At 45.2% G+C, this 26,102-nt stretch overlaps 1 protein-coding gene across 2 annotated transcripts; it reads right to left on the reverse strand.

Moving 5' to 3' along the window:
- Positions 1 to 1,121: 1,121 nt before the first annotated feature.
- TICAM2 (TIR domain containing adaptor molecule 2) lies at positions 1,122 to 18,206 on the reverse strand. Of its 2 annotated transcripts, none has more exons than XM_047860514.1 (3): positions 18,048 to 18,206; positions 14,006 to 14,130; positions 1,122 to 3,797 (listed from the first exon to the last, which is right to left on the reverse strand). In XM_047860514.1, exon 3 carries the CDS (start codon positions 3,746 to 3,748, stop codon positions 3,035 to 3,037), a length of 714 nt encoding a protein of 237 aa, XP_047716470.1. In that variant the 5' UTR covers positions 3,749 to 3,797; positions 14,006 to 14,130; positions 18,048 to 18,206; the 3' UTR covers positions 1,122 to 3,034. The 2 variants fall into 2 exon arrangements, with proteins under 2 accessions (XP_047716470.1, XP_047716478.1); XM_047860522.1 differs by lacking the exon at positions 18,048 to 18,206 and adding an exon at positions 14,786 to 14,807.
- Between the last annotated feature and the right edge of the window lie 7,896 nt (positions 18,207 to 26,102).

Below are 26,102 nucleotides of genomic sequence, written 5' to 3' on the forward strand. Positions count from 1 at the left end.
GGGGTGGGGTTCACATCCAAGTGGTCTGACTCCACAGCTTGAGGGAAGGGAAGCTGGGATGGCGTCCACTGGGGTGCAGGTAAGGAAAAACTTTAAAATATAATAAAACCAACTAGAAGTTGGATGGCTTTTTTTTTTTAAGTTAAAAAAAGTTTACTTATTTTGAGAGAGAGCACAAGCAGGGGAGGGGCAAGGCAGGGGGTGGAAGGAGAGAATCCTAAGCAGGCTTCACACTCAGCACAGAGCCTGATGCAGGGCTAGATCCCATGACCCTGGGATCATGACCCGAGCCTAAATCAAGAGCCGGACACTTAACCAACTGAGCCACCCAGGCACCTCAGAACTTTTTAAGGTGGAGTAATATTCCACTGTACTCAAGAACTTGGGTTTTTAAAGACACCTTGGAGACACCGTACCTTAAGGGACTGTCTTAAGTTCAAGAAGTTTACCTTACGGTGTAGGTCACGGGCATTGGGTTTTCTGTGTCTTACAGATGAAACAATTCTAATTGGCCTATAAGGTACAATTCAGGTTCTTCTGTGAAGCTCCAGGGTGAGCAATGAGACCCAGAGAGTCCTCAAACGGAAGCTCTCCAGCATGTGGCAAAATGATACGGAATTTTTGCATGCGCCTGCGTGTGCGTAAATCTAACCTATATTTACATACACATACGCACGAATGTACAACTAAGGGCACATCTTTCATTCTTTTCATTCTCCCTTTAGCTATTTCGATGACTTTTTTTTTTTTTAAGTTTATTTTGAGAGTGTGCGCTCCCATGCCAGTGGGGGAGGGGCAGAGATAGAGGGAGAGACTCCCAAGCAAGCTGTGTGCACGGGGCTTGATCCCACAACTTCGAGATCATGACCTGAGTCAAAATCAAGAGTTGGGTGCCTAATTGACTGAGCCAGCGAGGTGCCCAGTAATTCTTTTTACAGCTGTTAATTTCAACAGTTATTCAGTACTTAACATTCTCCTTCATCATAAAAAATATATGTAACTCCAAACTGAATGAGACATGGTACCTGGTGCTCTGAGGAGGAGCACAGATTGATGGCTCTCTTCAAAACACTTTTCCACAATCCTCCCTGGAGTTGGAAATAATCAAGTGTAGTCATGGGTAAAAAATAAAAGCATTTATTTAAAAAACGCCATCCAGCATCAGGAGCTCCAACTTTGGTAATAAGCATGAAGGGTGGGTGGTTAATGGTTTTTTTAGTGGATGAAATTGGTGATACACAAGGCTGCATGGTTAAAAATCCATATATATATATATATATATATATATATATATTTATTATTAAACTGAAAAAGTGAGTAAGCAAGCTACTATGAAAGAAAGGGGCCTCAAGTAAAGAAAACAGCACCATGCAATGAAGACAATCTCTTCCTCAATAAGTACTAGCAAAGCAGGTTTGACTTCCTTGCAGGATTATGGGAAAAGCTCCTCATGGAACATTCAGTTATGGCTACGAAGAGGTGGAAACAGAAAGATGTGGGCAGACCCCTTGTACTCATAAGAGATACAGGGAAGTGAGGATAAGGAGAAAGAAAAATCGAGCAGAATGTCTTTGCTCAACGGTCCCCATAAAAAATGTATTTTAAAAGAATCTGAGCAAGCGTGGATTGTCATTCTTTGGTGACCATAAAAGTGTTAACAGATAGCATTAGAAATCAATTATGCTGTCAACACATCAGAATAGCCTTTCACTGTAAGTGTATCTAAAGCCTCCTGCAAATTATTGCACATTGCATTACAAAATTGTGTTGTTGGTTTTTTGTTTTTTTTGGTTTTTTTTTGCTTGTTCGCTTTTCTGGTTCCTAGTTGTTCACATTCTGGGAGAGGACAAAGGCCTTTAGAGAGCCATCAATTCAACGCTTTCATTTCACATATAAAGGAGGGTAAGGTCACACTCGGCCTCAGTGGCAGAGACTGGACTAGAATCAGGTGGGGTGCCTTCCCTGTTACGACATGACGTGATTCGCACTCCACCCTGTCCCCAGTCTGTACCCGATGGCTCTTGTTCAGATCGCTACTCTGAACACCCAGCTGAGAAATACTTCCTGGGTAGAGCACTGTGATAGGAATTTTTTTTTTTATTACTTTTAATGTTTACTTATTTTGAGAGAGAGACAGCACGAGCAGGGGAAGGGCAGAGAGAGACAGACAGACAGCGTATCCGAAGTAGGCTCTGTGCTGTCAGCACACGGGGCTCAACCCACAAACCATGAGATCATGACCTGAGCCGAAGTTGGACGTTCAACCGACTGAGCCACCCAGGCTCCCCAACAGGAATTTTTAAAGGCTGCCTTAAGAGAGATTAAGGAGAACATCTGGCAGAGGACACTCCAGGGGACATGGAGACACGGCTCCCTGGAGTCCCCAACCAGGATGCCATCGAATGGCATTACTAGTCAGTGGTAGGCACTGTGTCCAAATACACAAATTCCAGCAGAAAGAAAAAATACATTCGATTGGATTCTTTTAAAAAGCCCACCGTTCTCATATCTGCTTTTAATTTCCTATTTATCACGACTCAACATTCTAAATGTTCTCGAGGGGCTCTCTATCCTTCTGGGTGGCGATACCAGTAAGGCTGGGCTGCAACATTTCTGAGAGGTGCCTCAAGAGTGAGGGTGCTCACATCGCCCGGGTACGCCTTCTTCTGCGTGTCCTTGGAGAACAAAATGCAGGCGTTACCGTATTTTTACAGTGTCTACCCTGTAAGTTTGGGTTCAAGGGTTGCTGCAAGGAATGTGAATTAAGGATAATCCTCTGTGATGTTCATGAACTAGGAGAACCTCGACGGGAATGTTCTTAAAACTGACGATCTCTGGTTTATCAAAACAACATCGCAAAGGACCTCAAGTCTGCACAGGGTCCCGCAGAAACTTGGCTTTCTTGGTGCTCCTAGGTTTCTGGAAGAGCCAGGTTCTCTTTTATTTAAATTCTTGCCAGGAATGTGCTTTCTCAAGGGAAGGCGAATCATTTACTCTAGAAAACAAGAGCCAGCCGTGGGTGGGGAGCTCCATCTCAGGCGATCGATTGCCTCTGCAGGGTAGTTCTGGTCTCTTTCCATATAGATTGTTGTATCTTATACACAGACTCCTGGAAAATTCTTTCCACTTGTGTAGGAAAGCCACGGCTTTCTTCCTCTAGGGCATTGATGGTTCGCAGAGCAAAGGGAGTCCTTTCTCGGGGCAGGGGATTATTCAGGGGCCGCAGGGGTATGACGGAGTTGTACTTGTGCTGCCTGTTCACGGAGTTCATGAGGGACGTGTAGAACTGGAATTTACACCAGGTGTCTCTTAAAAAGTTTTCGGTCAACAGTAAGATGGTCCAGGCAGACCCGTTTACAGCGTCGTCTAGGTTCTGCAGGTGCTGTCTGCCGCACGGCATCTCGGCGAAGATTATTCCGGGTTTGATGCCAAAGTCATTTTGTAGCAGATTCTGGACTCTGAGGGCCTCGTCTGTGTCATCTTCTGCGTGCAGTATCACAAACTTGAGGAACACCTCCTCTTCATCCTCTTCGGGCACCTCTTCTGTGGCCTCAGTGCCCTCCCGCTCTCCAGAGGGCGTCAGGGCACCGTGGCTATGCTCGGCAATGTCACGCAGGGAGATGTCGTCGGATTTCTTGGAATCTGCCTCATGAGGTCTCTGACTCATATCCACACTGGGACTTTTACCCCAGGGCAGAGAGAGAGGGCAGGGGTCTATTTTAGACTTCCCGACACCCATTATCAACATCCAGGTCAGGAGAGGAGGGCTTCACTTCTTCCTCAACATCTCTTTTCATCTAAAGAGAGAAGAAACAACAAAGCAGACGAAAGGTTGTAAAGGTGATCAAAACACAAAAAATGGAAACTATGTTCTTCATTCTACCAGAAAACCTGAAAAAGATCACAACACGTGGACCCTGAGAAAGAAAGGCCAATCAGCTCTTGGGGCAAGGAGATCCCCTGTCTTTGATGAGCGTCACGAGGGCCGCCACAGGTTAAGCCAAGGGCAAGTTCAATAGTCAGTTTATGTAACAGGAGACATTTGGAAATCTTAAACGGTTTTACATTCGCACTGTAAACCTCCAGAATAAAGTCAATGGCTTTGGTGTTTTACTGAGATGGTACCATACCACTCTACCCGTATGGAGTTTAAATCCAACTTCTTCATTATCCACTTACTGTGTAAACTAGAAACAGAGAAGTGGAAAGCAACAGAATACTCAAATATTAAATATAAAGCTTATTTTTGCATCAAATACAAATACAAAACAGAACACAAATTTCCCAAAGATCACTAGCCAGCAGCTCTAATTCGGCACAAAGAGAAGATCAGAAACGTCAAATGAAGTGATGGCTAAGGTTCACCGGCTGGGAACTTCTCTGTCTGGGGTCAGGCATTGGTGTTGGGGCCGGCGGGGAAATTGCAGTAAGGTTGTGAAAAGTAAGGAATACCTTTTTCTAGCTAATCCTGGGAATACTTTGAAAACTCCGTGTTCATCTAGGGAAAAATTAACATCTCAGTTTGGCGTGGGATATGGAAACAAAGCCTAGTGATTTTCTCCAGTGAAATCAACAAAGAATCATTACAGTCTCATCCTCATTCTGTTGTTTTAAAAATTCTAAATTCAGAGTGGAAGAATTAGATCAGCTGTGAAAAGAAAAGTACTTCACGTGAGTCTAGTTTAAACAAATCTTCCGATAACATTGGCAATGTGGTGAACAGGACTCCCAAACAGGCAGTTTCAAGGATTCTTTTATCAAAAGATAGAAAATTTATAACAGATAAATAGAGGTTCCATATTTTCAAATAGGGGCCCAGAGGCTCTATTACAGAGGTTTTTTTTTTAATATATATTTTTAGGGGTGCCTGGGTGGCTCAGTCGGTTAAGTGTTCGACTTCGGCTCAGGTCATGATCTCACAGTCCGTGAGTTCGAGCCCCACGTCGGGCTCTGTGCTGGCTGCTCAGAGCCTGGAGCCTGTTTCAGATTCTGTGTCTCCCTCTCTCTCTGCCCCTCCCCTGTTCACGCTCTGTCTCTCTCTGTCTCAAAAATAAATAAACATTAAAAAAAAAATACATATTTTTAAGTGTATTTATTTTGAGAGAGAGAGACCAACCCAAGCAGGCTCTGTACTGTCAGCACAGAGCCTGACGTGGGGCTTGATCTCAGCAACCATGAGATCGTGACCTGAGATGAAATCAAGAGTCGGCCGCTTAACCGAGTGAGCCACCCAGGTGCCCCTCTATTCCAAAGCTTTTCAATGTATTGTTCATGAACAAAGACCAGAGTTCAAATCAAGAAAGCAATTAGGTTTATAATTATAATGACATAAATAACATATACCAAGATAATTTAGGTTTAGAAAAAAAAACATTCAGCAAAAATGGTGGAAAACTGTTATGGGAAGAAAAGATAAGGGAAAACAGAAAAATTTTTCATGTACTTAGAGAAAGGGTTTGCTACTGTCTCTGAAGAGTGAGGGAATTGAGGGAATTGCTGGCTACAGCTTCTCCTTTATTTTGTCTACACTTTAGCTTCTACTCGGCAGTATGTTATGGCAGCTACCAAGAGGTACTCTACGGCATAACTCCAAAACGCTACACGCATCCATCCCAAATAGCAAAACCACATGAATTTGGAATCTCTTCGCTGGTTAGAATTAACTGCTAACTTTGTTGTTGTGTAATGAAAAACAAAAGGTGTTTCCCTGCAAAGTTGCAGCAAAAAGCTTCTCCTGTATAAAAAAAAAAATTGTTGAGTGACGTACATAATTGTTGAATTGCTATATTGAGTATATATATCATCAATACAGTCTGAAACTGACTGAAACTGACACAAGACTGTATGTTAACTACACTGCAATTTCGTTCAGAGAGAGATCAAGCTCTCGGGAGGGGCAGAGGGAGAGGGAGAGAGAGAATCCCAAGGAGGGTCTGCACTGTCAGCACACAGCCAGACACGGGGCTTGAACTCAAGAACTGTGAGATCACGACCCGACCGAAACCAAGAGTTAGATGCTTAACTGCCACCCAGGTGCCCCATTACACTACAATTTCAAAAAACTGTTAACCATTTAGAAGAATCTACTTATGGTGTCAATTAAAATGAGCTTCACTTATGTTCACTGAGATAAGTTTGTGAAACCAACTTAACACCGTTATTTTAATCACTAGTGGCTGCAGAGAAGTGCACTTGGAGGAACAGAAGAGATATTCATAAAATGCTTCTAAAATAAGTAGGGTAAAATGGTATGCCAAGCCAGAGTCAAAAAAATCTCTTGGCATAAAGAAAAGTAAGTAACACAAGAACTGACTTTATATCTTAGTTTTCTTAAACATTGGTCAGCAGAAAAGAGGAAAGCCTCCAGAAATCTATGATGGCGCTGTTTCAACATCCAAGCCCTCCTACCCAGCCCCACCCTAAGCAGCCCAGAGAGAAGAAAGCGAGGGACACTGTCTGGAAAACTTCACTGGGACCTTCTAATCTGGAGGGTGGGTGTAAGGAGAAAGCCCAGGAGGGGAGATGGGAGACCTGCCTTTCCTACCACCCAGTGATTCCTAGACAGGCAAATGGTCTCCATCCAGGACTGTGGTTCTCAAGGAAGAAGGAAGAAACATGACTGTGCTCTTGCCAAGCCAACAAACTCCACCTATAAGAGGGCTTTCCCACAACACAAGGCAGGTGTGGGATAAAGTACCCGGGGAAGCCTTTGTAGGTCCCCTTCCCATCGGCTACAGACAGATACAGGGTGAAAACATTTTCTTCCCCTCAGTGAAACGGAAGGCGAATGAAGGCAGCCGTGGGGGAGAAGCACACGAAATCACCGGTCACAGGAAGAAAAATGCCCGTGTGTACATTTTTTCATTTGTGCTTTTTTAAAGAAAAGGTAGTAGCTGAAATACATGACGACTCTGAGGACGTTTTTATAGTGAAAAGTCTCACTTTCATCCTTGTCTTCCCCATCCATCCTGTTCCCCCCATGGCCTCCTACTGGTGACCACTTTTATTAGTTTCTCCGGTACCCTTCCATTGTTTCTTTGTTGTTATTGTTGTTGTTGTTTTTAATTTTACTTTTTAAAATTTACACCCAAGTTAGTCAGCATATACTGCAACAATGATTTCAGGAGTAGATTCCTTTGTGCCCCTTACCCAGTTAGCCCCCCCCCCCACACCCCCTCCAGTAACCTTCAGTTTGTTCTCCATATTTATGAGTCTCTTATGCTTTGTCCCCCTCCCTGTTTTTAGATTATTTTTGTTTCCCTTCCCTTATGTTCATCTGTTTTGTCTCTTAAAGTCCTCATCTGAGTGAAGTCATATGATTTTTGTCTTTCTCTGACTGACTAATTTCAGTTAGCATCATACCCTCCAGTTCCAGTCACGTAGTTGCAAATGGCAAGATCTCCTTCTTTTTGATTGCCAAGTAATACTCCATTGCATGTATATACCACATCTTCTTTATCCATTCATCCATCGATGGACATTTGGGCTCTTTCCATACTTTGGCTATTGTGGATAGTGCTGCTCTAAACATGGGGGTGCATGTGTCCCTTCGAAACAGCATACCTGTATCCCTTGGATAAATACCTACTAGTGCAATTGCTGGGTCGTAGAGTAGTTCTATTTTTAGTTTTTTGAGGAACCTCCATCCTGTTTTCCAGAGTGGCTGCACCAGTTTGCATTCCCACATTATTTCTCTATGAATATATATCCTTTTTCTCTTTCCTTTTCACAAAAAAGTGTCATCACTTATGCATATGTATGTATATAACACACACACACACACACACACACACACACACACACACACTGAAAAACAGCAGCAGAGACATGTAGCACATAATTTCTCACTCTTGTTTACAACAAAATTTTCGACCATGTGTATATACCATAATCGTTCTCTGTTCTTGGATATGCAAGTTGTTTCCAGTTGGCTCCTATTATGGACAATGCTGCAGAGAACAGCTCTGAATAAAAGCCATTTCATAATGTGTGCAAGTTCATCTGCAGAATCATTTCCCCAAATGGGATTTCTCTGTCAAAGGACAAATGCATTTGTAATAAGAATAGGTTTGGCCGAATTACTCTAATATGGAAACTTCTGTGTGTCTGCTTTTAACCTGATAGAATGACATCCCTACCCCCACCCTTAGTCCCATGAAAGATCCAAGATCAAAGCTACAGTTACCATTGACAACAGCCCAACTGGGCTCATTACATCCCCTCAGGGCAACAATTACGTGGAAAAACTCAACCCTTCAGAATGGAAGGGAAGCTGAGGTTCTGAAGGGGAGATCAGGGGGTCCTAGATAAGAAGGAAGGAGGGTCCAGAGTATACCCACCTAGTACCCAGCAAAAGAGGGTCCCAAAAGGATCCTCCACATTAAACAGGAGTACAGTGAAAAGGACAAAATGACGAATATGCGTTCTTGGCAAGTAGGCATACAGATCTACAGAAAGTGAAAAAGAATATAAAGACAGCAGGCAAAAGATAAAAAATTCCAGGGCGCCTGGGTGGCTCAGTCGGTTAAGCCTCTGACTTCAGCTCAGGTCATGACCTCACAGTCCGTGAGTTCGAGCCCCACATCGGGCTCTGTGCTGACAGCTCAGAGCCTGGAGCCTGCTTCGGATTCTGTGACTCCTTCTCTCTCTGCCCTTCCACCTCTCATGCTCTGTCTTTCTCTCAAAAAATAAATAAACATTAAAAGGCAAAAAATTCCATTTTCATGAAGACGAGGTGCTCTGGACGGGCGCCTAGGTGGCTCAGTTGGTTAAGCATCCAATTTTGGCTCAAGTCATGATCTCATGGTTCATGGGTTCAAGCCCTGCATCAGGCTCTGCACTGACAGTGTGGAGCCTGCTTGGGATTCTCTCTCTCTCCCTCCCTCTCTCTCTGCCCCTCCCCACTCCTCTCTCTCTCTCAAAATAAATAAACTAAAAAAAAAAAAAAAAAAGACTATGTGCTCTTGAATCTGCCTAAATGTAAATCCCAACACCCTGCTATAAAAAAAGCCATGTGACTTTAGTACAAGTTACTTGATAACTCTGTGCTTTAATTTCATCATGTGCAGAGTGGTGATAATCACAGTACCCACCTTTAGGGTTTCTATGAAGATCACAATGGCTGAGCACAGCACTCCTTACGTGTTAGTGGCCATTATGGTTATGACATACATAACAAAGAAGCTGAAGGAACATTTCATTTACACAACCAGGGCTTACGCTCTGGGGCAGGGCTACTCCAAGAGCAGTCCATGGACAAGCTGGCCATCTCTGAAATGTCTGGTGCCAGTCCACCCCAAGATGGGGACACCGTGCCAGGATGTAAATCAACCACATCAGGTAGGTATGCTTTTCAGTTCAGCTAACATTTTTTCATAGCAAGACATTTTCAATGCAGAGAGCCACACGGTTTACCTTCAGTGCCTGCTTCTTCTATTACGAGACCAGCGTTCTGAATAGTGCTGCCCCAGGAGACGCTAAAGAGAAGGGTAACCAACGAAACAAAAGAATCGAAGCTGAGAGAACAGAATTCCCTGAAAAGAGAGACTGCAGACAAATCAAGGGTCTGACACCATTACAAAAAAACAGAAAAAAGGCGGCAAATGGAATAAACAGGATCAAAACCAAATCAGTTAAACGTGGTGGAAAGGTGTGAAGAAAAAAATCCAAGAATGCAGAATGGAAAAAAGACCATTGACAGTAAAGCAATAGGAAAAAAGATATAGCTATGGAGATTTGAAAAAGAAAAAAAAAAAAGCAAATGGAATGAAAACCAATGCATCTGAAATAGAAAATTCGATGAATGTCAACACAAAATTCGAAGATGTAACAGATTCACCAGCCTCAATCAAACGCTCAGCCTTACTGAGCCCAATCAGACATTATGTGCCTTCCGATGTAATTCCATATGATGTACACAGCATAATGCATGAAGCAGTCTTGCCAAAAACGTTGAGCCCGACTCTAGCCAAGTCTTTGGATATAATTACCAGTTTACAGAAATAAGGAGGATGTGAAAAATGTCCACCAAGAGGGGAATGGAGAAAAAATTGTTTCATGCCCATTATCACGGAATACCAGTCAGCAACATGTAGGGAAGAACTACTGATAAACGCACGGATGCGGATGAATCCCAGACTAATTATGTTGTATGAAGGAAGCCAGACCAAACACAAGTACAGATTTTTATTCCATTTATATCAAAATCGAGAGAATTCGAATTGATCTATAGAGACAGAGAACATTCCTTTCGGACCTGCTTAGGAGAGAGGGAGCTTTGACACTTCTCTTCCTTATGGCACATGGCATTCTTGAGAAATGCTTTGCCCTCTGTTTTCAAAAATCCACAGTACTTATACAGCTCTGTTCTAGACAGTTATGAGTTACAAGTCAGGCTACCCTCTCACTAGACTTGGGTCCATCCTCTCACAACCGTGGAGTAAGGATTTAAAATTTGAGGATACGCTGAGGCAGAATCTAAACAATACAAACAGGGGCGCCTGGGTGGCTCGGTCGGTTGAGCCTCCGACTTCGGCTCAGGTCATGATCTCACAGTCCGTGAGTTCGAGCCCCGCGTCAGGCTCTGTGCTGACAGCTCGGAGCCTGGAGCCTGCTTCCGATTCTGTTTCTCCCTCTCTCTCTGTCCCTCCATCTCATGCGTGTGTGCTCTCTTTCTCAAAATAAATAAATAAATATTTAAAAAATAATAATAAATAAATAAAGACATCGGTGAGGGAAGTAAGCCATGCAGGTACGTGGAGGAAGAGCATCCTGGCCCTGAGGCCAGAGGGTGCCTAATGACTGATGAGCAACGGGAGGTGGGGTATGGTGGGGCTCGAGAGCGCAGCGTAGAGAAGGAGGAGATAATGGGGAGCGGATGCCAGAGGAGGGTTTTGAGCAGAGGGATGCCATGGCCGGACTTTGGTGTTTGCAGGGCGGCTCTGCTGCTCTGAGAACAGAACGGAGAGAAGCAAGACCACTTGTTCGGAAGCTGTTGCAGGACCCAGGAGGAAAACAGTGGTGGCTGGGACCAGCGCACAGTGGAAGTGGTGGGCAGGCGTTGGATCTGGGGTATATATTGCAGAACTGGCAGGGTTTGCTCACGATGCTGAGTGGGCAGAGAATACAGAGTTAGGAGTTTGGGGGACAGGCCCAGCCAGGAGTTGCGTATTTGGCTTTTATCAGTGTATTGACTGTATCTGAAGTTTGTACATTTATTTATTTGAGAGAGACACAGAGAGCACAAGCTGGGGAAGGGCAGGGAGAGGGGGAGAGAGAATCCCAAGCAGGCTCCACGCTGTCAGTGCAAAGCCCGATGTGGGGCTTGAACTCACAAACCATGAGATCATGACCTGGGATGAAATCAAGTTGGACGCTTAACCGACGGAGCCAGCCAGGCGCCCCAATGTATACAGACTGTTTTTAAAACCTAAAGACTGTAGGGGCACCTGGGTGGCTCTGTCGGTTAAGCATCCGACTTCGGCTCAGGTCAGGATCTCTCGGTTTGTGAGTTCGAGCCCCGTGTTGGGCTCTGTGCTGACAGCGTGGAGCCTGGAGCCTGCTTCGGATTCTGTGTCTCCCTCTCTGTCTGCCTCCCCCACTTGTGCTCTGTTTCTTTCCCTAAAAAATAATTAAACATTGAAAAGAATGGAAGGGAGGCGCCTAGGTGGCTGAGTCAGTTAAGCATCTGACTTCGGCTCAGGTCATGATCTCTTGGTTCATGTGTTTGAGCCTTGGGTGATGCTGTGCTGACAGCTGGGAGCCTGGAGCCTGCTTCAGATTTTGTGCTTCCCTCTCTCTCTCTGCCCCTCCCCCGCTCATGCTCTGTCTCTCAATAATAAATAAACGTTAAAAAAAATTAAAAAAAAAACAAAACCTAAAGACTGTAGGAGATGGTTAAGGGAAGGAGTAGAGATAGAAAAAGGAAACGGTCCAAGGGCCGAGCCCTAGGGCACTCCAACAGTGTAAGGTCAAGAACAGAAAGGACCAGCAAAGACAGAAAGTGAGCACTTAGGAAGGCCAGAGGAGTCCTAGGAGAGTGTGGCGCTAACTCAGAAGCTAAGGGGAGGAAGCGGTTCAAGGAAAGACAGCGTGCAGCTGTCTTCCAGAGCCTCCAAAGGCAAGATGGGACAGGCTGCCGGAGGAGCCACGGATGCAGGACCTACTGATTCGGTAAGAGCGGCTTCGGTGGGCTTGTGTCAAACATGAGGGAGGGGAAGCCTCACCGGACAGGGTTGAAAACAAAAGAAAAGAAATTCGAGGCTGAGTATAGAGCGTGACGTGGAAGAGTCCTGCCATAAATGAGAAAAGGGAGTAAGAGCTGGGGGGAGGGGGCCTGGAGCCCTAAGAGGATTTGCTACAAAGATGACTGCTCCAGAGAGCGAGCTAGCGGAGGTACAGTTTGGTGATGCCGGAGGGAAGGAGGGGAAAAAATGAGGGAAGACCCATGTAGGCGAGGCGGGGGTGGCATCCAGTGTCAGTTAAGAATCTTGATATTGGCTCAGGTCACGATCTCGCGGTTCATGAGTTCGAGCTCCGCATCGGGCTCTGGGCTGACAGGGCAGAGCCTGCTTGGGATTCTCTCTCTCCCTGCCCCTTCCCCGCTTGCAGGTGCTCTCTCTCTCTCAAAATAAAAGCATAAACTTAAAAAAGAAATTAAAAACAAACAAAAAAAAAGAGGGGTGCCTGAGTGGCTCAGTCGGGTGAGCATCTGACTTCAGCTCATGTCACACGATCTCACAGTTTGTGAGTTCGAGCCCTGCGTCAGACTCTGTGCTGACAGCTCAGAGCCTAGAGCCTGCTTCTGATTCTGTGTCTCCCTCTCTCTCTGCCTCTCCCCCGCTCATGCTCTATCTCTCTCTGTGTCAAAAATAAAGATAAACATTAAAAAAAAAATTAGAAAAAAAAAGAAAGAAACAGGCTTCGTGTGAGTTGATTTTTCACAACTGTAGGCCGATGTACGTGTTCTCAGCATGCAGAGGGTGGCCGTGCTAAGCTGCGATGTTCGGTACGTGGGGTGTATTAAACGCACTTTCAACTTAGGAGACGTTCAACTGACGATCGGTTCATCAGGATGCAACGCGAGATCGTTCAGTCCGGGAAGATGTGGACTCAGGTTCCACCAAGAAGGAGTTCTGCCTCCAGGTGGCGACGCAGAAATTGTGCCTGAGTTTCCAGCCTTGGACTCAAGATGCAACACCAGCTCTTGCCTGGGTTTCCAGCGCTGCAGACTTCAGGCCCTGGAGCCCCACAACCACGCAAGCCAATTCCTTAAAATAAATGCACCCTGACCCCCACCCTCCGCCCTCTCTACAACCTACCAGTCCTTCTTCTCTAGAGAACCCTACCATAACCTTCCTTAAAGGTGTGTTGCCCTAGAGTTAGGAGTTCATCTTTGCATTTTTTTCCTTTTTTATTTTTATTTATTTTTTAAATATAATTTATTGTCAAACTGGCTAACATACAGTGTGTAAAGTGTGCTCTTGGTTTTAGGGGTAGATCCCCATGATTCATCATTTACATACAACACCCAGTGCTCATCCCAACAAGTGCCCTCCTCAATGCCCATCACCCACGTTCCCCTCTCCCCCACCCCCCACCCCCCTCAGTTTGTTCTCTGTACTTAAGAGTCTCTTACGGTTTGCCTCCCTCCCTCTCTGTTTGTAACTATTTTTGCCCCCATATTTGACCACCTGGGAAGAGGGTACCAAAACAGCAATAAGTGAAATAATGATCAGCAATAATTTGATAAAATACGAGAACATATACAGTTTTCAGGGTGTCCATGTATTTACCCCAGAAAAAGCTTGTTACTGAGATTACTGCCCCTGAAATGTAATACATTTAAGATTAAGGCCCCTAGTGCTTGACTCCTTCAGCCCTGAAGGTTTTCCCTATCTGAACAGCACCATCTTGTGGCAAATACGCATAAAATCAACAGTGTCTTCCCTCGTTTAATTACTACAGTTTCATCGGTATTAACAAATAAGTATTGTGGAAAACTTACTCTGTACCAAGACCTACTGGGTTTTCGGGATGTGAAGCCGGGATGAGTAGACAATAAGTAGACAACCACTGCACTGCTGCTTTGTCCAGGACACCAGGTGCTACGAAAGCGTTCAGGAGGGACACCTGCATCGGACGACACTTACATGAGTAAGGCTGAGGGACGTGGACACTTACCAGGCAGGGGGAACAGCATGTGCAAAAACACAGAGCCAAGTACATTAGGATCATTTCGCACTAGGTGTTTATATGCCTCGAGTCTTAGTAGGAGGAGGCAGGGGGAGCAGTACCAGCAAGAGGTAGGGATGGAGATACACAGGATTAATGAGGGAGCTACCTAATATATTGTTCCGGACTTTGAATGCGATCGTGTTGGCAGACAGAGAGCCCTTGGAAGGTGGTAAGTAGGAGAGACATGATCTGACTTGTGCAGGACAGGTTAAAACAGCTGCAGGTATGGAGACCAGGCTGGGATGTGTAAGGCTTAGACTGGGAGAACGATGAGCTGAGAGACTGCTGCCGTAACCTAGGTGAGGGAGCAGAGCTCTGTACTAAGGAAGTGACAGGGACACGAAGATATGCAGGGAGTCACGGGGGCTTACAGAGAAAGAACCAGGTATGCCCCCCCAAGCGGGTGCCCTGTGGAACTGGGTGGGTCATGCTGCCATTTGCTGTCTTGAACAGGGCGGGGGAGAGGGTGGGGTATGACCTATTCATCTAGTCTGGGACACAGGGAGCTTGTCCCGGGACCTGGAAGAGCAGCTGGCCATCAGGCACTCACACGTGTAGGAGGCTCGGGAGATCAAATCTTGAGCATCTGAGAACAGCTAGAAAGAGGAGAGCAGAGAGCTGAAGACACAACCAGTGCCGGGAGGGGCATCCGGAGGAGGAGGGGCCGTAACGGAGCGGGAGGAGGGCCGCCTGGCTGGCTCGGATGGTTAAGCCTCCTGATTCTGGCTCAGGTCATGATCTCATGCTTCATGGGACTGAGCCTTGCACTGGGCTCTGTGCTGACAGCAGGGAGCCTGCTTGGGATTCTTGCTCTGCCCCTCCCCCATTCGCACGCTCACTCTCCTTCAAAATAAATAAACTTAAAAAAAAAAAAGAAAAAAAAAAGGAGGGGGGGAAAATGGCAACGGAGGAACGGAAAAATCAGACATGTGATGGTGCCAGGAGTGGGACCATCCGGTCAGTGTCCACAGCATCTAGCACCTTGAGGTCCACTGGGGCAATTACAGACGCACGGTGGCATCACCAAAGGAGACAAGAGTATACGGGATGTGAGGGCAAGCCTGGCCAAGAAGGAGAGGAGGGGCCAGGAGTTACAAGGGAACGCAGGGTCCAGAGGGGATTTCTAATGAGATCTCTTAATAAAACTTGGAACGTTTACAAATAGAGGGAATGTGCTAGTAGAGAGACAAAGGATGAAAAACAGGGGTGTGAGCTTCCTGTTAGCCTCTTGGTCACTGGGCAGCTTGACCTCGTCTACCTACCCCCTCCTGCTCTAGGAAAGGAGAGAGGCCACCCAACGCCTGAGTCTGCTAGGTCCCAGCACAACGTCTGTGATGAACACTGCAGAAGATGTCGTGACTTACGGAACCTGTGGGGACAAAGCAAGTGCCCTTTTGTTTCCATGAGGGGGTAGCTGCATTGCACTGGAGACAGCGGGCCGCTTTCGCTAGTGCTGTCTGGAAGCTCAAGTGTGGAAACACAGCAGAGAGTGTGGATGATAAGCAGCCAGAGGGGTGTTCTGTAGCAGACTCTGCAGATACGCGCATCCAACATTTCCTCCCACCTCCTTTTAGTGGACCTTCCGTACTTCCTGTACCACAAGGGCTAAGAGCTGTATTTCCTAGACTCCCTTCAAGGTAAGATTCCAGGCGTAACTTAAGTTCTGCCGATCAGATGCACTTACGGGTCGGGTCGGAGGGAACTAGGCAGAGGCGGAGCACAAGGCGGCTGTTTTGCTGCTTAAGGCTCCGGCAGAGCTGCTGTGATTCAGGAGCTGGCAGCCAGCTGATTCGGCAAGAGCCCAGTTCCACCAGACCAGCTCTGCTCAGCGGTGCTATGAGGGGTTCTTAGAAACTCAACCTACAGTCTAGTTCTTCAACTTTCCCAACAATACTGTAAATCCTGTAACGGCCTCCAATGCACGCCTTTCTGCTTCAACCAGCCAGAGTAAGTTGTGTTCTGGGCAACTAAACTGTGAGGGACACGACATCCACATTCATGACCAAGCGCTACTGCAGAGGTAAGCAGCAAAACACAACCGGCCGCCTGTTTTTGTAAATAAAGTTTTATTGAAAGAAAGCCATGCACATTCACTGATGTGATGTCTCTGGCTAACTGCATGCTAGAGAGGCAGAATTGAGTAGTCCCAACAGAAACAGTATGGCCCGTAGAGCCTATGATATTTACTGTCTGGCCCTTTCCAGAAAAAACTGGCCGAACTACAGCAATTCCCTGAACTGCAACACGGGGGTGCCAAGCTCCATCAGGCTCCGTCATACAAAAGAACAGACCTATGCCAGCCAGGTGAGGAACATGTGTACTTTTCTTTGACTTCTTTACATTGGGAGTCTTTTTTTTTAATGTCTATTTATGGGAGACACAGACAGAGAGAGAGAGAGAGACAGAATGTGAGCGGGGGAGGAGTAGAGAGAGAGACACATAGAATCCAAAGCAGGCTCCAGGCTCCGAGCTGTCAGCACAGAGCCCGATGCAGGGCTCGAACTCGTGAACCCCTTGACCATGACCTGGATGCTTAACCGACTGAGCCACCCAGGTGCCCCAGGTGTTCTGGTTTTAACCTCTTCACTCTTGGCTTCTCCTTAACTCACCTACTCTCATCTTCTCCCTGTTCCTTATTCCAAATGCCCTCATTTTAAAATGTTATTTCATCGTCTATTGTACGTATTTATTCACGCATCTGAAATCCCAATGCTGAAATGGAACATTTTTTTCCTTCTCTTTTGAAAGAGGGGAAGGTAATAAGTACACATGTTACTGATAACATCACAGAACTAGTTTCTTGGGATAAAAATGAGAAATAAACATTATAAACAGTCTTTTATCCCCCAACAGCTTTTCATAAAGATAAAAATATTATTTTTCACTCCCATCCCCACCTATTGTAAAAAGAGAACAGAATGTTGCTATAAAATCTTGACATTCTGATAGTGGTTTACTCACCACACAACTTAAAAACTTGTGTAATATTCTCTGAACCTGCTCCCACACGTTTCTTCTTCCCATTAAAACTACCTATTCCTGGTACCATTCAAAAACTCTCCAAGTGAGGGACTGTTGTTTCCTAATGATAACCAGGGACGTTCCAAAAAAAAAAAAAAATTACTGCACATTCTTTTTGATACGTGGACTATTTTTCTTTCATTTTCTATATTTAAAAATGAGAACTGGCCTTAGCAGGCAAATCTTCTCCAAACGAGGAAGAACATTTTCTAAAACTGCTGAACGTAAAAACAGCAAACTGCACATCTTATCAAAATGAGTCTCAAGGCAAGCACGGGGGTGCGTTTTGAATATTAGAGAGAGCCTCGAAACCAGCAATGATTTAAGACCCACCACAGGCTTTGTGGAATTGTGGAGAATAACATTCAGTATCCGACAGCAACCCACACAAAAGGTCAGGAGCAAAGGGCTGTTCAAAAAGCAAAAAAAAAAGGCAGTAACCCCTGGGACAGTATTTTAACAGGGAGGCGAGAGAAGGTGAAGGTGCAACAGCTTGTGAGAGTCAAGCCAAGGCCGACCACAGGCAAAAACAGCAGCGTGATCAGTGTCACTAGTGGAGTAAGCAAGGGAAAAGGTGAGAGGGAAACGGTGAGAGAGAGAGGTTAGATCACATAGGGCGCTGAAGCCATCATAAGAGTTCGGTTTTTCTGCTTTTGATGAGAAGCTACCAGGTTTTGAAGGGAAGTGAAAGTTCTGATTACATGTTTTTTGGTTTTCTGTAATCACTGCTGTTGGGAGAAAGGCTGTAGGGGAGCCAGGGCAGAACCAGGAAGACCAAATCAGAGACTTACAGTCATCTAAGCAAGAAGGCACTGTAGTTTTTGTTAGAGAGGGCGGGATACGTGGTCAGACTTGAGATATCTTTTCAAGGTAGAGTTGACAGAATGTGCTGGATGCTTGGATGTTGGGTCAGAACTAAAAGGATGAGTCCAGGACGATTCCTAGAGTTTTAGCCTAGATGAAAGACAGTAACATTTACCGTGATGAGGAAGGTAAATGAGGGAAAAACTAAAGGGAGGGCTGGGTGGGTGTGGTATTACGAATTCTGTTTGGACACACTACATTTATTTTTTTTTTAACGTTTTATTTAAAGAGAGAGAGAGAACAAGCAGGACACGGGCAGAGAGAGAGGGAAACACAGAATCCGAAGCGGGCTCCAGGCTCTGAATTGTCAGCACAGATCCGGACACAGGGCTCGAACTCATGAACCAGAAGATCACGACCTGAGCTGAAGTCAGACCCTTAACCGATTCAGCCACTCAGACACCCCTGGACGCACAACATTTAAATGCCCATCAGACTTCCAAGTGGAGATGCTGAGTAAACAGTTGGAGATAAGCATCTGGAACTCAGGACAGAAAAGTTAAAGATAAACATTTGGAAGTTGTCAGCTTAGAGATGTTATTTATAGCCATGGACTGCCCCTTGGGAGGGGTGCCTGGGTGGTTCAGTGGGTTAAGCCTGGGGCTGCAGCTCAGGTCATGATCTCACGGTCGGTGGTTTTGAACCCTGCATCGGGCTCTGTACTGTCATAACAGCTCAGAGCCTGGAGCCTGCTTCAGATTCTGTGTCTCCGTCTCTCTCTGCCCCTCCCTGGTTCGTGTTCTGTCTCTCTCTCTCAAAAAATAAATAAAGATTAAAAAAAATTGTTTTTTAAATAAAAAGAAAGAAACTGCCTTGGGAGAAAGTATGCCTAGGAAGAGAATATGGCCAGTACTGAGTGCTGTAGCACTCTGAACACTCAGTGGTTGGGAAAAAGAAACCTAGAGACACAGAAGGAGTGGCCAGTGAGATGGGAGGAAATGCAGGAAAATGTGGTGACCTGGAAGTCAATGGAAGGAAAAACGTGGAGAAGGGAGCAATCAACTGTGCCGTATAAGGTGAAAACTGGCACAGACCCTAGATTTCCCGAGGACAGGTGGGGAGACAGCCTGACTGAGATGAGAGGAGGTTGGAGGAAAACAGGAGTAGACCTAGAAACTTGGGAAGCAAGTCTTTCATTCAAAAAGCTGGGTTTTTGTTTTCTTCTTTAAAAAAAGGGAGCAGAGAAATGGGTAGGACCTAGAATGGGGATGTTCGGTCTAGGGGGTGTTAAGGACGAGATTTATCTGCAGATGTTTGTTAAATAAATAAATAACACCACGAGGAACAAATGACAAGACAGGACGTGCCAATGATTCAACAGTCTAAACGCAGTTTATACTTCAAGTTCCATATAGCTGGACACATGAGTGACATTTACTGTGTTTCAAAGGAGATAAGGTGGTTTTCTATACCTGCTCATCTACTTTCCGATTTAAATGAGATATATGGAGTTGGAGAGCTTTAGAATCAACACACTACTTCAAGTGTTAAAATGTATCAGATCTGTAAATATATACTTATATATATAAACAAATATATCTCTTTAAAAATATATGTAAAAAAATATATATTTTTTTAGTTTACTGCCTAAAAACTAGATCACAGTTGCCAGCCCAAATTGCTTTTATCCAAATTAGCTTTTAGCCAAATACGAAAACCAAAACCGAAAGCTTCAGCATTGGTTCCGTGTGTGTCCAGTTGAGGCTCACGGAGAACCTCTCGGCCACTTGGTTATATTCTGAGGTTTTTCCCAGAAACAGGTTTTCTGGTCAAAGGGAAACCTATAAGCAAGGCAGAAGGCTGCGCGGATTCTCCCTGCAAGGGGAGGCAAGCACCCACCGAAGGGACGGCGCCGCGCCGGCCAGCCCCAAGCTCGCCCCGCGCCCCGATGCAGCTCCCGCCCGGACGCCCGCTACTCGCCTGGATGGGGCGGGGGGGGGAGGGGCGACCCGCGCGGGGCCCCGCGACTCCCTAGTCTTCCTCTCCCTCTAGGCGACCCCGCCGGCGGCGACTTCCCCACGCGCCGCAGGGAGGAGGGTGTGCGGCCAGGAGCGCAGGCCCCGCCCCTCGCGTGTCCACGCCCACCGGCCCCACTCGCCGCGGAGGGAGGGTGCCCGGCCAGGCGCGCAGGCTCCGCCCCTCGCGAGCCCACGCCCACCGTTCCCGCAAGCCTCTGGGAAGGGGAGGTGTCCGTGTCCGGCGCGCCAGCTTCTCTCCCCAGAGGCGCTGGGATGCTAGTCCCTAGAGGTCAGCCCCGCGGGAACAAGTCCTGGGAACCTTCCTGGGTCTCTGCGCAGAAGGAAGAGCCGGGCAGAGGACTGGCAGTGGCGCGGGGGGAATGTCACCGAGGCGAACGGGCACGTTCTCTGCGCTGCTTTGTAATGTCCCCGGACGCCCGGGCTTGGAGGCTTAGGTGCGGGTGACGCTGTTGTGTTTGCTCCGTACAGACCTGGGTGCTGGGATGAGGGGCGCAGCCGCTGCCTCCACGCCTCCCAGACAGGAGGAGCCCCTAAACTCAGAAGGAAGGAAACCCTGGGCTTACCCAAACCCTAGACCTTGCCGATATCCAGCTGTTCCCGCGGTCCCCCTGGCTTCTCCTTTGCCTTTAGGGCCCTTTCACTGACTAGTGCTGTTGTCAGCTATATCCGTGCGCGGCGCATCACCCCCTCCTCGAAGAAGCCATCCTCACAAAGTTTCCTCTCCACGGTCCCTTGCCACAACGGAAACAGACTGAAACAACGCTGAATATGAAGAGAAAAGAAAAAAAGCAAAGAAGAAGAAGCATAAAAAGCCTTATACAGCCAAATGCCTAATCCCACTCTGTCCTCCTCAAGCTCCCAATCCTAGTCATAACCCTATCAACCCAGTTCAGAAATTCTCTCCACCTCCATTTCTTTTAATTCTCAGTCAATTCCTATTCCCTGCCCAAAGTTTCCTGCCTGTACTTCGTCTGACAACCCTTCCAATCCCTGCTTTTTTTTTTTTAATTTTTTTTTTCAACTTTTTTTTTTTTATTTATTTTTGGGACAGAGAGAGACAGAGCATGAATGGGGGAGGGGCAGAGAGAGAGGGACACACAGAATCGGAAACAGGCTCCAGGCTCTGAGCCATCAGCCCAGAGCCTGACGCGGGGCTCGAACTCACGGACCGCGAGATCGTGACCTGGCTGAAGTCGGACGCTTAACCGACTGCGCCACCCAGGCGCCCCCCAATCCCTGCTTTTTAATGTTTCATCGAAAAAACACCGATGACAAGTGAGATAAACATTGATTTCCCCCATTCACCATCCACGTGGCATGCATAAATCAGCCCGGAGTCACCAATGTCAAACTTACTTGAATTGTTCCCATTTTATATTTTAAATTGCTCCAAATTTTGCATTCTTCTTCACGAATATTCACGTGGTGTAGTAAGAAAACATTTTTAATTGGTCACGAGTTTAATAATTTGAAATTTCTCTCCAAATTATCTAAAGTTACATTTCAAGAAAGTGCACCATTTATGCTACAAATATTTAGTGTCATGTATGTACAGGCACGAGGGATATACTGTCAAGAAGACACATGGTCCCTGTCCTCATCGAGATTTTGTAGTCTAGTCCAAAAGACACACAATAGATATGGAAACAAGCAAGACAACTAGGAATATTCATTGTTGGGGCTCCTGGGTGGCTCAGTGAGTTAAGCCTCTGACTTCTGCTCAGGTCATGAGCTCACTCACTGTTCCTGGGTTCCAGCCCTGCGTTGGGCTCTGTGCTGACAGCTCAGAGCCTGGAGCCTGCTTCAGGTTCTGTGTCTTCCTTTGTCTCTGTCCCTCCCCCACTTGCTTGCTCTCTCTATCAAAGATAAACATTAAAAAATTTTTTTTAAAGAATATTCATTGGTGATGAATGAATGAAATAAGCAAAGTGGGGAGGAGTGCTAATTAAGTCAGAGAAGAGATGGCTTTTCCAACATGTAAAATATTTTCCTGTGGCTTAACACCCCTGAAACGCTTGGCATTAAATACTGGTATGTTCAAGGTCTTGGGCCTCTGACCTTTTTAGTTTGCTCTACAACTTTCCTGGATAACTAACATATGCCCAGACACACTCACATAACTCAGTAAGGATATAAATGATGAACATGATTAGTGAACCTGACCTGATCGACATACATAGACATCAAGTACACATGGAACATTAACAAAATTAGACCATATTTTTGGCCATAGAGCACATTTCAACAAAGAAAAATAAAAAAAATCAAGAGTGAAATACAGACTATGTTCTCTAACCTAGGTATTAGTGTGAAAAACAAAATAAAAAGATAACTAGAAAAACCCCTATATTTGGAAATTAAAAAACATTTCAAAATAACCCATGGGTCAAAAAACAAACAGAAATCATAAAATATTTTGATCTGTTACTAAAAATACTATATATCAAAACTTGTGGGACATAACTAAAAACATAACTAGAGGGGAATTTCTAGTCTTAAAAGTACATATTAGAGGGGTACCTGGGTGGCTCAGTCGGTTAAGCGTCCACCTTTGGCTCAGGTCATGATCTCATGGTTCACAAGTTCAAGCCCTGCGTTGGGCTCTGTCCTGACAGCGCAGAGCCTGAAACCTGCTTTGGATTCTGTGTTTCCCTCTCTCCCTGCCCCTCCCCCACTCAGGCTCTGTCTGTCTGTCTCTCTTTCAAAAAAAAAAAAAAGTATACATCACAAAACAAAGCCAGAAAAATAGAAAAAAGTGAGGATGAACAAAAGCAAACGATGGTTCTTCAAAAAGACTAATAAAATTAATAAACTGGTAAAACTACTCTGGAAAAATAGGATAGAAGCCACAAATAATACTAGAAGTAAAAAGGAAACATTGCTACAGGTCATAAGAAATCTAAAAGATGAAAGGTATTATTGGTAACTTCATTCCAGCAAACTAGGTAAAATGAGCTGGAAAGACACATTGGTCATGTGTCTCTTGTGTTCCTCCAATACGTGATGGGTATGCCAAAAATGCAAGACAGTGCCTACTCTTTCCCTGAGCCATTTCCCAGGCTGGCGTTTAACCTGTTTATCTCAAGTGAGTAACCTTGAGATATGAGGTGATGCCTCCCTCCAGGAAAAAGAACAGGCTTGCTTACTGCTTGCTATAAAAGTGGTGGATTCCTCAAGTTCAGTGTTCCTCAGACATGACATAAACCCACTGCATGCGTAGCATCTACCTAAGCCTCTTCGTGTCACCCCCCGTGGGACTTGTGAGCAAGAAGAACCCCTGCAAATATGCTGACAGTAGTGCTTGTTGCTGTGCCATTGGGTAACAAAGTCCTTTGTCTCTGTTCCAGGAGTTTTGTGTTTTCTGCCAGCATCCATGAAACAGTAACAGGTTAATTGATTAGATTGTAAGTGGGGTAAAATCAAATCCAAGACCTAACAAAATGTGTAGATGGCACTTAGGTAGGATTCTAGTGATGGTAAAGATATCAAATCCACACTCTATCCCTGCCGCAAAAAAGTAATCTGGAAAATATTGTCAAAATAATCATTTGAGGGCTCTGGAAATTGACCGAAGGCAAACAAATTGCGAATCATTTATTCATTTTTTCAAACCCTGCGAATTTCGGGCCAGAGTAGTGGGAGTCTGTGGCATTCTTGCCAGAAGCAGACTCCCCAAATGGGTTGGTGCAACGTTGCCACCAGGGTGAGGTCAACATTCAAAGCCAGGAGCTCCACTGCTAGAGGGAGCTAACTTGAGTTGGAGTGGATGACATAAAGGCCATACCTAACAGTGCTGGCAGTAAAAATTGCAAACCTGGGAGGAAATAAATGGGGAAAGCCCATAGCTCTGTGAGCCTGAAGTTTGTGCTCTCATATGAGGTAAGCAGCAGACCAGTGGACTAGCCAGAAAGTTAACAGGGAGACCTTCAGTGGCTCAAGATAAGCTCTTCACATATCTCTGCATGACTAGGAGGCTACATATATGTATACACAGGGGAGACACAGCCTGCCCCTGTAGATATTTTGCGTTGGAACCCTGGTTCTAGCACCATGTGACTGTGGGCAAGTCAACTTAACTGCTCTGTGCTTTGGTTTCTTCATCTATATGATGGGACAAAAAAGTATTAAGAGGAGTAAGTAGATTCGGTAGCATAAATATAGAACATACAAGAGCAAGTGTATAGTATTACAAAAGAGTTTACATTATCATTTCTTGAAATGGGGTATAACACTTGGCCAGAATCCTTAGGGAGATTTCCAGGATTCACTCCAGATCTATGGAATAAAAATCTCAGAGTCAGGGGAAGGAACCTGAGAAAGAGGAATACTTTACAATAGATCAGTTGATTCTTATATATCACCAGTGTTTGAGAACTACTACTTTCGGGTAAGAGGTTATAATTTTCCGTATAGTGTCTGTGTCAAGATGCCTTGAGGACTGAAACTATCATATTTATATCAGTACCTCCATTGCCTAGCACACAGTAGACATGTAGTCAAACATCTATTGAGTGGTAGAATTTTATTTAAAGCTAATCAACCTCCAACCCTCCAAGTCCTACAAGGTAGAACAAATAACAAATTGGACATAGAATTTAAATCTTTTTATTAATATGAGAAAGCTAAACTTACTGTAATATCATATAGAGCACTGATTCTTTAAAACCCTTTGAGTCACAGACTCTTTCCAGGATGTGAAGAAAACTACAAACCCTCCCGAAGACTGAAGATACATGTAAAATCTTCCAAATAATTTTAAGGGGTTTACCCCAAGTTAAAATCCTCTCATATGAAAACTGACTTGTCTATCTCCTAGAACAGAACAGTAAGTTCTTGTTTACCACTGAGTCTCTAGTTCTAAGAAAAAAAGCATAGAACATAGTTGGCACTGAATAAATACTGGTTGAATGAATAAGTGAGTCATTCATGGATAAAAAGATATCATCTAGGGTCATCTGAAACTCCTTGAGTGACCCAGGGGTGAGGTGGAGAACCAAAGTACAGGTGTTGCACATTTTATTCATGACCAAGATGTAACCTTGGATTTCTGGAGGTGGTGATGAGAAAAGAGGTCATTTTTTTTTTTAAAAAAAAGGGCTTTTTGTATGTTTTTGAGAGAGGGAGATGGGGGAGGGGCAGAGAGAAAGGGAGACAGAGGATCCAAAGAGGACTCTGCACTGACAGCAGAGAACCCGATGCGGGGCTCGAACTCACGAGCCATGAGATCATGACCTGAGTCAAAGTCAGACACTTAACTGACTGAGCCACCCAGGTGCCCCAGAAAAGAGGTCACTTGGATCAATGTTCTCACCAAAGATAAAACTAAGGAAACACAATAAGCATCCTCTCGAAGATGTAAAAGATGGAATCTACCAGGTCAAACTAAGGAAGGAGGATTAGAGTTCAGGAAATAGTGCCAGCGCTGCGTTTGCCCTTGTGCTGAATTGCCAATCTAGAGGAGTCAGTGGAGAGGCAGAGTTGTATTTTCATCAACAATTAGAGTTGGAGAGACAAAGGTTGCGTTTGGTATCCACCCAAAGACTGGAGCCCAAGGGCTGTAACCTGGAGTGGGGATACATGGTGCAGTGGATCATGTGGAGGAGAACAGAACATCTAAACCCTAAGTTCCAGACTGCTAGTGACCTCAGGCACTTGGCAGCAAGAAACAAAAACCTCTTAAGGAAGATGAAATCATCTCAGATCTTAAATTATTTCTGTATTCTTTTCCAGGTTTTTCAAGCAAACCATCAAAGATAATGCCAGACAACATGAACTACAAGCAACATGAACTACAGATGACAGGAACAGAACTGGAGCAGGCTGTAGATAGTGGAATTAACAGACACAAAGGATAATCCATGGAAATAAAATCCTCATTTAAAAAATGCAGCAAGGAACCAGATAGCATACCAGTGCAGATTAAGGAAAAGAACCTCGCCAAAAAAAACAGAATTAAAAATATAAAAACAGAGGGGCAGCTGGGTGGCTCAGTCAGTTGAGTGT

This window comes from Prionailurus viverrinus, chromosome A1 (genome assembly GCF_022837055.1).
Source record: "Prionailurus viverrinus isolate Anna chromosome A1, UM_Priviv_1.0, whole genome shotgun sequence".
Classification (NCBI taxonomy): Eukaryota; Metazoa; Chordata; class Mammalia; order Carnivora; family Felidae; genus Prionailurus; species Prionailurus viverrinus.